The sequence below is a fragment of the Erpetoichthys calabaricus genome, chromosome 1 (assembly GCF_900747795.2).
Source record: "Erpetoichthys calabaricus chromosome 1, fErpCal1.3, whole genome shotgun sequence".
Classification (NCBI taxonomy): domain Eukaryota; kingdom Metazoa; phylum Chordata; class Cladistia; order Polypteriformes; family Polypteridae; genus Erpetoichthys; species Erpetoichthys calabaricus.
Window position 1 is genome coordinate 318,403,482 of NC_041394.2, and position 12,039 is coordinate 318,415,520.

The window sequence follows — 12,039 nt, forward strand, 5'->3', positions numbered from 1 at the left end:
TTGATGTGTGCAACACTTTTTAGCTACCTCAGTCAATATTTAGTTTCCCATGCAGTCTGTACCTTTATTTTGTTGCTTACTTGTGACATTTTGCCTGAAACAATAAAGTATAATGAAAGAAAACTCGCCAGTATTGATTTTTTTTTTCTTTGAATGTAAAAGAAAATAGAAACTGAATTTAGTTCTGTATGTTATTTCTTGACCGACTGCTCCAGAACCACAGCAGTGTGTGATCTATGAAGGGTCAATTCTGCTTTTGGAAACACAGAACTGATTGACTGTGTTTCAATGGCAAACTATTTTTGTCTAGTTTTCTTGTGTGCATTGCAGGTATAGGAAGACAGTGGCAACTATGTCCCATTCTGCTTTTTCTTTGATTATGTCATTTTTTTGTGCACAGACCATCTTATTTTTGTAAATGGCTATATTTTTAAGTGTGACATTCAATTCAAGTTTGGGGCTTTCAACCACTTCTTTTCTGCAACTGTCTGAGAGTCATAAGCCCTATGAGCAAAATAAGTAAAATATTATTATAAAAAAGCAACACACATGGTAAAATGTGCACTTATTACCCAGAATTTTTAACTTCTACTTAAATATAATCAAATATATACTTACTTTTAATGTGAAATTTTGAATCTTAAATTCTTAGTAATTTGACACCTGTAGTTGGCAGGAATGATAATATACACTTTACCCCCATCTTTTGAATAGTTCTGAGTGACAAAGGCTTGTGGACTTGATCATTAACAAAGAAAATTTTATCCATTTAATATTTTAATACTGGACTGGATGGCTTTGTTATTCTAAAGGTTAGTCACAGTTGTTATAAAATGTAAGTTGTTCAAAGTATGATTTTCAAGAGTTGCTTTTCATTTTTTAGAACTCTTCATCTTATTCAAAGCAAATTACAAGAAGAACACTCTCTCCAGGATGTCTTATTCAAAACAGCCTTTATGGGATTGTCAACAGCTTTGCCACCTCGGTAAGACTAAAATTATAAAAATAAAATGTCAACAAGCTTGCCTATAATAAGACTGTTGTATTGTCCAGATTTTAGACAATAAGCCCCTGCTCTTATAATAATAACTTTATATAGCACCTTATCATACATTTACATGCAACACAAGCTGCTTTCCACAGACTAATTAACAAAAACAAAGATATACTACATTTACTTGGATCATTATCATTAATTAATACTATGGTAATTTCTAATAAATATAAGTACACTAAATTCAAAACCAACCAGGTATTTTTAAGCAAAAGTTAACCACTAAAGTGCAAAAAAAAAACTTCACTCTTATCAGAAAAAGGTTTTCTATTTAAAACATTTATACATTAAGGTTGACAATAGATCAACCAGATCTAATAAATATTTATTTATTTATTTATTAGATACTATTTAATATAGTATTTATCTGCATTTTACCTAAGCGACCCATTTAATGGAAACAGTTTGATGTTATTAAAGTTAATGAAAAAGCAAGTTTCAGTTGATTTAGGATGTAGATGAATTTCTTGATTCCTGAATGTGAATTTTTGACCAGCTGGCACAGAGTAGAGGAAAATAAACTCCTACAATGGCCATAGCAGAAAAATAAACCTCTGGAGGGCCATGGTCAGAAGACAGAAACAAGCAAATCAAATAGTAGGTCTGATGATAATCCGTTTCTGCATCATAAAAGTCAGAATAACCTAGACCATCTGGTCGCTTACCCTCCACTGGGCATTTTCAGATTTATTGGTTTGTGTGCAAAATTCCATGCCGCAATGTAACGGAAAATGTCCAATTGAAAATTTTCTTAATATTGCTGTCTTCTTTGTTCTATGCATATTACCTAATTTAACAAATATTGACAAGAATGTGTGAAATGTTTGAAGAGTGGATGTGTTAGAGCAAATAGTCAGGGCATTGTGTTGGTACCAGGCTTACCAAATATACTTGAGAGTTTACAACCCCATATTTAAAAGCCTATGAAGCACATATAAACAAGTATGAGTAGAATCTGTCTCATAATAACAGTGAGGCAATCAGTCCAGTTCTTTGTTGAATACACCCTATTCCCCCCATCTTAGTGTAACATTAAAAAGTTCTTAAAGCTGCTTCTTAAATTGTACTTAAATCATTAGCTTAACCAAAGAGAAGAATGTTTTAGAGGGCATAGCTGTCTAATGTCATCAAAAGCATTGCTATACTCTCCTGTTAAGAGTTCTTAAAGACCTTAAGCACTACCCATTTTTTTCAGTCACTTTTCAAAAGTATTTCTTTGCACAACAGAACAACATGTATGTCTTTAATTGATTGAGGAATAAATTGCACAAAGCAAATGGTTGCATGTATAGTGTCTGTATGCTGCCTGTGAGGGCACACTATTAGGCATGCTTTTGAAGCATGTTGCTAAATTGCTGCTTAAGTTTATGAAAATTACACAATGGATGTAGTGAATCAAAAGATCCTTTTGTCCTTATTGTGAATGGAATATACAATCTGAAAGCTCATTATTAGTTCATTATTAGTGCCTTAAAGAAAATATGAAGGACTTTTCCTTCCAATATAATATGTACTCTGAGCTTTGGCAGCTAGCCTGGCCCTGACAGCTTCACTTTCACATAATCTCCCAACTTTGTTCCAAATACATTCTGTGCCAAGAAATATCATTTATACCATGGTTTAAATTTGTCCAGCATTTTTCAAACCACTTACTTGTTAAGGATGCATTATTGCCTCTAAATTAATGCCTTGGGTTTCTCCCAGTTAAATCTGCACTTGTAGCGCATTTATAATATGCCAGACTTGACAAGTCAAGCAAGGATGATCCTAAGGTTTAATAACAGAAACAACAGAAGCTGTGCTGTTGCCCATCACGAGTGACATGCAATGAACTATGCAAGTGTTTTCTACTCGAAGGTCAGCATGTTATTTGCTGTCAATATGTAATGTTAAAATGTGATTGGATTGCTGTGCACACTTGAGATTACATCTTCAGGGGTGGGGGTTGATTTGTTTTCAATCCTGTTTTTTGTAAAAATTTATTTATTTGTATGGAATGTTGTGTGATCTCAATAAAATCAATAAAATAAAAAAAAGACATTACATCTTCTGTACAACCTTTCCTCCTGAATTGTGCTTTATATCCTTTATGAAATTCAATCTGTTTTGTTTTATTACTGCTTTTTTAGTTTCCTGAAGGTTTGACATTATGCCTGTTTTTATGAATTTTTTATCCATTTAATATTTTAAAACTAGACACTTTTCTAGCCTGTCCATAGTATTTGAACATTTTTGTCTCTAACAGCAAGTAGGACAGAGAGAAGTCATGTTACAATTGAACACCTGCTTATACATAAAAAGATGCCCAAATGAATGTGTAATTTTACAGACAAGAACAAAACAGCCATGTTGTCAACATTCACTGAAAGTGAGCAAAACTGAACAGTACTGTGATTAATCTGTGAATCTGTGATTATTAAGGAATTTATTTAAACCGCATGAACACGCTCAACATTACCACCAGACTTTAAGTTAGTGGTTTTTTTGATAGGTTTATTCTACTTCATTTACAGTAATTGTTCATTTATTATTTATTTTTTCATGCTATAATTAATACTGTTATTGTAAAAATTGTGATAAAATTTTGAGGCCGTATTGCCTACCTCTAGTAATTATTACATATGCTAAAAATCTTTTTGTTTATAGTCAAAATTTTGGTTAATTTACATTTTAATGAAAAAGAAAGACATTGTAGATGCTTTCTTATTAATAAATAATTAACCTCCTTAGGATTACTTTTTTCTCAAAAATTTTACGTCATTGCCGTGTAAACAATCGACAATTTTCACGTTAATCCGTTTGACTTCATCATTTCTCGGTGCTAGGATTGCCCGTGTCTTCTGTTGATAACCCTTCGGGATGAAATTCATCAATAAGATTTTGACATAAGTCTTCTTTTATTGAGGACTTAATTGAGGAAAACGTAAAAATTTATAAGAGCCGAGAGTGCAGGAACTATGTCTGACAAAAGCATTGACACGAATTGAGAGCTGAGTAGACACTGGGCATGGTTGTAAATGGTTGAGAGGAGGGTGGGACTTAACAAAATCTCTTGGCAAAAGTCTTGTCTTGTGGGACTTGAAAAAATTTCTTGGAAAAAGTCTTATCTCGAGATTTTATTTTATAATAGAGAGATATTAATTATTTTAGAATAATTCCATTTAAATATTACTGTTAGTAGTATTAAAGCATGCTTTATCTGTGACTTTCTTATCTAATGTAACAAACTGTTGATCAATTACCGTCTCCTATTTTATTTTTGTCCTTTTAGAGAGGACAGTCCATTACAGCCTTCAGATGCCTGCAGAATACATGGCCATCTTTATGTGAACAAAGTTGCTGGGAATTTTCATATTACAGTAGGCAAGTAAGTAGTGGTTTTGTTACCAAGGAAGAAATTTGTAATCCGGTGATGAAAATATGCTAGCTTATTTTCTATGATGTCTGTTTGTTCTAAATTTATACCACAGTGGGATTTTGCTCTTCTTTACTTTAATCATGTACCCACTTTGTACTGCGTATCCTGTATTTTTATACTTTACTATTTCTTTGAATAATTAGTATTTTTTTGTAATAAATAAAGTAAAAAACTTGTCACCCATTCTTAAGCATACTAAATACTTTTAGCAATAAGCTTCAGTTTCAGTTGCTGTCCCAAGTTGCATTTAAACGCTGCTGCTTAATTACTGTCAGTGTGAGATTAGTTTAGGCTACTTCGACACTACCATGTTTTCATGTAGCACTAGGGTGTTGTACCGTGTTAGCCATTATGAATGTAGAGAAAAGCCAAGCAAAATGACACCTTTTATTGGCTAACTAAAAAGATTACAATATGCAAGCTTTCGTGGCAACTCAGGCCCCTTCTTCAGGCAAGATGTAATGTTTTCATGTAAAAATTCAGACCTTTTGTTCCCACTACTCCAGTGTTCTTAACACCTGAAAATGCAGACTTTTGAAAACTCTCTCCAGAGCCATATACTTCTGAAAACAGCAACTTGCCTTTGTAATGTGGATGTATGAAAATGTAACCTTTTAAAAACATCGACTAATTGCGAACATAGAGAGTTGCGTTCCATTGTTTGTGCTTATTGTATTTCTGATCTATATGCATCTAAATTTCACTTTGTACAGTTTGAATGCTGCATATATGCATAAAATCCAAGTAATACACTGGTCACTACAGTTTTCAGATTACGGTAAATCCTGTGGCTAACAATACTCTTTATGGATTTTTCCACTGAAGTGTGCGTGGGCTGTGTAGGCAAATATCAACATCATATTTGTTTTCAGTCATGGTAGTGTGGATGGAGATGCTTTCGTAAATGATTTAAAAATGCTAGTGTAGACAGATCTTTTTTTTTTTTTGTTGGAAAAACATCATTTTAAATGAAAATGTAATAGTGTGGATATAGCCTTAAAGGTGTGTTTATAGCTGTGTTTTTCTGCTGTAGCAGTCCAGTGGAGCTGCCTGCTTAATGGGTGTAGTTAGCACTAAAACACTAGGAAAGTATTTAAGTAGCTGCATAATCTTCAAAAAAAAAGGAAACAAGCTGCCTTAACTACTACTAATTCTGAAAGAGTTCTTTATCGCACATCTCTGTACAAATTTTCTTGCATTCCAAGGCAGGATGGGGACATTGACCGGAATGGGCATGTTATGTGCATCCATTGCTGAGGTGGCTGCGCAGAGTATCAGCCATAAGGGCATTAGTACCTGTCACGATGGCAACCCCGAACCCAGAGGTGGACGCCAGCAGTAAAGGTTGTCATCAGGAGGCAGCAGATGACCTTTTAAACTTGCTTAACTTGTAGAACAATGGAGTCAGCTGACATGTACTGACAAGCCGTGCAAAGTGTGGTAATGACTGTTGTGGAAGTAAAATTTCAGATGTAGGAGGAGTTTGGTGAGACCATGGAAATTGACTGTTGGTTTACCTTGTAGTGATTGGGGCAAGCAGTTCTTCATCCATGCTTGAGCATTTTGGGGACCTCCTCGAGGTTGCTGTGGTAGTTTAAAAAAAAAAAAAAATCATTTTGGTAGCAGGGATTTGGGGTTAGATGATATTCACCCTGAGTTCCTGAAGGCTCTGAATGTTGTTGGGCTGTCATGGCTGACACTCATCACTGCGTGGAAGTCAGGGACAGTGCCACTGGATTGGCAAACTGTGTTGGTGGTCCCCATCTTTAAAAAAGGTCACTGGAAGGTGTGTTCCAGCTTTAAGGGGATCACACTCCCATGCCTCCTTTGAAAGGCATGTGCCAGGGTTCTGGAAAAGGGGATCCAGCTGTTCATTGAATCTCAGTTGTGGGATGATTTCATCCTGGTTGCAGAACACTGAACCAGGTTCTACCCTTAGAATGATTATGTAGAGTTCATGGGATTATGCCCAACCAGTCTATGTGTTTTGTGGATTTGGCAAAGGCATATGACTGTGTTCGTCAAGGTATCCTTTGGGGGGGTGCGCTTTGGAAGTATGGTGTGTTGAGCCTGCTGCTGCTGTTCAGTTCCTGTACAACTGGAGCAGAGGCTTGTTTCACATTGCTGGGATCAAGACATACTTATTGTTAGGGCTACCCTCTGTCACCGATTCTGTTTATAATTTTTATGGACAGAATTTCTAGGTGCAGCCAAGGAGTGGAGGGTATCCAGTTCAGTTTGAAGTCACAGTTTTCATCCAGAAAAGGGTGGCATTCCCTCTCCAGGTTGAGGATGAAGAGCTGACTTAAGTGGAGGAGTTTAAGTATTTCAGGGTCTTGCTAACAAATGAGGAAAGAAGGAAGTGGGATATTGTCAGATGAATTCGAGCAGCATCTACAGTAATGCAGATGTTGTACCGGTCAGGTGTAGTGAAGGGAGAGCTGAGTCAAAAGACAAAACTCTCAGGTAACTGGTCAATCTACGTCACTGTCTTCACTTTTGGTCACAAGCTTTAGATAGTGACTGAAAGAGCTAGATCTCAGATGCAAGTTGCAGAAATGTGCTTCCTTCGCAGGGTGTCTGGGCTCAGCCTTAGAGATAGGGTGAGAAGCACAGACATTCAGGAGGAGCTCAAAGTAGAGCTGCTGCCTGCTGAGGTGGTACCAGTTTCTGATTAGAAAACCTCCTGGATGACTCACTGTGGAGGTGTTTTTGACAAGCCCAACTGGGTAGGGACCTCGAGGCAGACCCAGGACATTTTGGAGAGATTATGTGTCTCATCTGAGTTAAGTTAGTAAGGAAGACATTTAGTGACTGGAGTTTACTATAGGGCACTAAATTGTTTTATTTCAGGTAACAGTATATTATTTAACCAAATAATGCATTTGCATGATAAAGAAGATGTGGTGATCTTGGGGGATTTTAAATATCGATTGGGGAGCCTCCCTTGTAAATAAAGGAGAGGAAAGTGAAATGGAATTCATGGCAAAACACTGAATGGGAAAATATAAACCTTGTAACCTTGTAAAAAAAAAATCTTAGAAGTGTGTATCCGGAAAACCAAACACGGGGGTTGGTGAGCGAAGCCCCTTTGTATTTTAAAAGAAAAAAATAATAGATCACCTCAAGATGAAATAAAACAATAATGTGTTTAAACATTTCAAAATAGATAAGTTAGCCAAATGTGCTTTATGTCCTCAGTGTGGGATTTTACCAGCGTTATTAAAAGCAATTGCACAAGTTGTATATAATTCTTTATTAACCATATTTCCAGGTAAATTGACACCTGCAAACGTGACAAAATGGATTCCTGTAATTATAGGCGATTAAACTGTACATCAGCCCCATTGAATTATAGAAAGTATTATAAGTAATGAATCAGAGTTGTGCTTGTAAGAATATGATATTCCAGCATTTTAACAATTAAATGGAGTAGTACACAAAACAAAGTATTCAACAAAACTTACTGACAGTAGACTTTCATTCAGTTAAGTTGTAAAGATTACACAACACCCATTGAAGAATCTAAATTAAATTTGTATAGTGCTCCCAGCTAACCTGTTGTGCTTTGTTAAAATATGGTGATGTGTAAATTGTGGTATATTTTATGGTAGTACAAACCACAACTCTATCTATCATCACATGCCATGTCGACAAGTGATATGACTGGTGCTGTCTCCAAGTCTGATGTTATAATTCTACTAACATAGGAATGTTTATACATATACAAGTACAGGTAATTTGTGTGTTTGCAGAGAAAAATAAGATAAATCAACACACATATTTAAGTGTAGAAGTTTATCTTTATTTTGAAAAAAAATTAAAGTAATCAACATGTGAGATCACTTAAAGTGTTTCTTACATATGGACTATGCTTTTAAATACTTACCTGTCCATGTTACCAGTAAGTGCATGCTGTTACTCCTATATAAAGCAGCCCTCCAAGGTGAATAGGTAAATGAATTTGCTGCAGTTCAAATGTGTAGCTTTGGGATAGGAATTGTCCCTGAAAATTGGGTTTTTGAGTCTGTGGTGCATGAAGGATGAACATGTACTATTGGAAGCTGTGGATTCAGCTTTAGCCCTTTTATTTTGCTTTCCCTATCTGCAGTTGAAGAGTTAAGTGTTCATAAATTAATTTAGCTCAAATATGCATTTTCATTTTGTTTATTAAATGTTTTTGAGCTTTGTATCTTGACCCTTCCATGTTAGTAGGTCTACACTGTACTGTATGATTGTGAGTGCATATAGATTCATTAACTCTGTGGCAGCAAAGCTTAAAGAATCTTTGCTGTGGGACTAATGTGGGAAGCCAAGAATACATAAAACTTTCAATTTGCAGTGGTGATTTTTCTTTTATTTTCAGGATATGAAAATTGCATTTTCCTAATCCTTTCCAAGTTAATCTTTGATACAAAGACAATTTCAGGAAGATAGAAATGAGGCTTGAATTTATTTATGCTTTATAAATTAGATTAGAAGGCTCTAAAATAACACCTATATAATATATGTTGGTATATGTGTGTGAGAAAGTTACTATGGAAAGTTCAATTTTGTAATCTTTGTGATATTACCTACAAGAAGGTAAATGTTTGGGGGAAAAATAAACACCAAGGCACTGTATGTATAGATATATGATAAAGATTCTTGTTCCTGACTTGTATTAAGTCTGTGTTGACCAGTCCTGTTCCCTTCTCCTCTGACCATATTTAGACAATTCTTGTTAACATGGCAGTGGCCAGGGAATCATTAGGAACAGAAGCAGACCACTAAACCGCATTTATTAAGAAAACTCCCTTTGTGCAAGTGAGCAGATGAAAGTTCAAATCCGTACAGTAAATGTATTTATTTTTCGATTTAATTTGGGTGAAGGCAATAAATAATAATCATGCTTGCTGTCTGTGCTATGTTTGTTGCCTGAGACAGCTCTGTGGGAGATAAAATGCCTTAGCATTTAATTTGGAGAGTAAAAGTTTTCAAGAGCCAAATGCCAGCTGTACCTGAAATTTTAACTGTATTTTATTACCGGTAATATCAATGTAAGCCTTCAGCTACTTGTATAGTGTTGTGTGAACCGATCCAGATTAGGGTGAACTACTAAGTATCAAGTGTGCATTTATGTTTGAAACAACCTATGGCAATTATCAGTTGACACAAATTAAGTCAACTATTTGGTAAGGTCTGATGGAATCCTTAGCTCGAGTTTTTCTGGTGCTTGGTGAATCATTTGCTTCATGCATTGTAACTTCTTTGCAATGACTGCATATGCACACTAATCTGTACAAATGAGAAGAGACCATAGAGTCCGTAAAGCTTGTTTGTTTAACTAATAACTAAGATGTTTCAATAACTCATCCAGGTCAAGGTTTTTGCTTCAACTACTTGACTTTGTACAGGGGAACCTCTAGATACAAGTTTAATTCGTTCCAGCACTGAGCTTGTATAGCGAATTTCTCGTATCTAGAACAAACTTCCCCATTGAAAATAATGGAAATCCAGTTAATCCGTTCCGCACCCCAAAAATATTAACATAAAAATCAATTTTCCTAACAAATAACACTGATAAATAATATATACTGTAGTCTACCTTTAATATATAACACTGGTAAATAATATAACTGATTATTAAAAGAATCAAAACAGGTGTCCAAAGTGCAGTAGAGCATTCAATAAATCTTTTTAATAAATAATCCTTAAAACAGTTGTGAAGTGGAGGTTTAAAATACACAAGAATAACAATCCTTTAACACGACGTTAAAACGTCAACAAGAAGCAGTCTTTAAAAAACAGATGACAATCCCCGGTGCTGCTTCTCTGTTAGCCTCAGCGTCTCATCTGCTTCTCCCATGCGGGCTCTGCAACAGGCGAGACACTCTTAATGCAGCTGACCTTCTCTACACCGTCCTGCTTCAGCTGTTTGGCTCGCCTGCACTCGCTCGCTCTCCCGCACCGACTTCCTACTGCTGCTGCTTCCTGCCTCCTCCTGCAACCTCCGTTCTCTCTCCTCTCCTCTCCTCTCTTTTCTTTTACTTCTTCTCCCCCTTAACCGGCTCGCACTTCTCTATATATGCGGGGAGGACATGGCAGCTGCAGCCCATCAGCCACAGGAACAATCATGGATGTGGGCAGTTTCCCACCTGTGCACTTAGGTGAGAAACGCAGACACCGCAGATCACCCTGCGGCTCGCTACTGCTACCACGCCCCCTTGCTAAGCCACAAGCTATACCCACAGCCTGGCTCGTGGCTCGTTACGTGAGCCAATGCTCGTATTTAGATCTGAATTTTTCGCTCATACTTTCCTCTTATCTTGAATTTCTCGTATACAGAGGTGATCGTATCTCGAGGTTCCACTGTAATTTGTTTCAGATGTCCCACAACTCTTTGCATAAAGAAGTGCTTCTTGGCTTCAGTGTTAAGTGCGCTTTAAAGTTAAAGAGTTCCAACACTAAAATCAACTTCTGATGTAGCACTTTGCTGTCATCCTTTCTTTGGACTGCTTTCTAAACACAGAACCAAACATTTAGTGGGGTGGGACTGAGTAGTGAGGGTGGAGAGACACCACCATCTGGCTAGACCACACCACAGTTCACTATAAGAATTAATAGTGTGTTTTGTTTTTTTTTTTTAACTTCTATATATAATTATATAAAACCACAAATTTTGCAAAGTGATGAGGTGTATTGCCTTATTATATAGATACTGGCTTGTGCATCAGATTTCAGGCCTTTCACTTTTTAAACTCACTCTCCTACCCTGTTCTTGGTTTCAGACTTTTGTATGTTTCAGACTTTTGTATGTTTACCTTATCTATAGAATAACATTTTAAAAGAAATCTCATTGCTACCGTTTGCCTAATATTTTCATCACTTTGTCTGTAAATCTTTGTGACAAAGATGGATAAATCTCTATTGCAACCAGAATGTCCTGCTCCTTATTTTTTTTGCTGGTTTATCTTTTTCTATTACAGGTATTGCCCATGAGTTTCTGCTTGTTTTTTTTTTTTTTTTTTTGTTGTTTTGTTTGATGCATTTATTACTTATGTATGCAGTTTACCCTTTTAGTATGTGCATGTTTTATAGTCACAGTCATTTTACCCAAGCTGCACAGCTTCACTCATTTCATCTTTGACATGAAAGAATTTTGCATAAAGATTAAAAAAAAAATGACTACATGAGTTTTTAGCTTACATGAAAACAGAAAATGACACCATTTAAAACAGACAATTAATTTTATTAATTTTTTTGCCATAAAATAACATTTAAATTAAATAATATATGAGATGTCATTGTTTTTCCTATATGCGGTGCAGTCTTTTGATACCTTTATACTTTTTTCCTGCTCCCCACACTGTAACTATAAGAAGTTAGCAAACATATGGTTGTTAAAGAAACTGTTACATAGAGTATAGCATCTGCTTCAAGAATAAGACTTCATGAGTCATGAAAGTCTTTATGACTGCTTTGGTTTGTATTTTTTCAATAATGATACAATGCTGAGACTAGGCTCTTGAGGGTTCTTTAATGAATGTTCATGTCATTTCTGGGTGATTACCATGTTAGCTACATT

At 35.8% G+C, this 12,039-nt stretch overlaps 1 protein-coding gene across 1 annotated transcript in view; it reads left to right on the forward strand.

Annotated features, from left to right (window-relative positions):
- ergic2 (ERGIC and golgi 2) overlaps positions 1–12,039 on the forward strand; it is a 69,688-nt gene that overhangs the window by 33,500 nt on the left and 24,149 nt on the right. The window contains exons 7-8 of the mRNA XM_028818014.2: positions 884–985; positions 4,326–4,421. Of these exons, the coding sequence (XP_028673847.1) occupies positions 884–985; positions 4,326–4,421 (198 nt within the window). The remainder of the gene's footprint in view (positions 1–883; positions 986–4,325; positions 4,422–12,039) is intronic.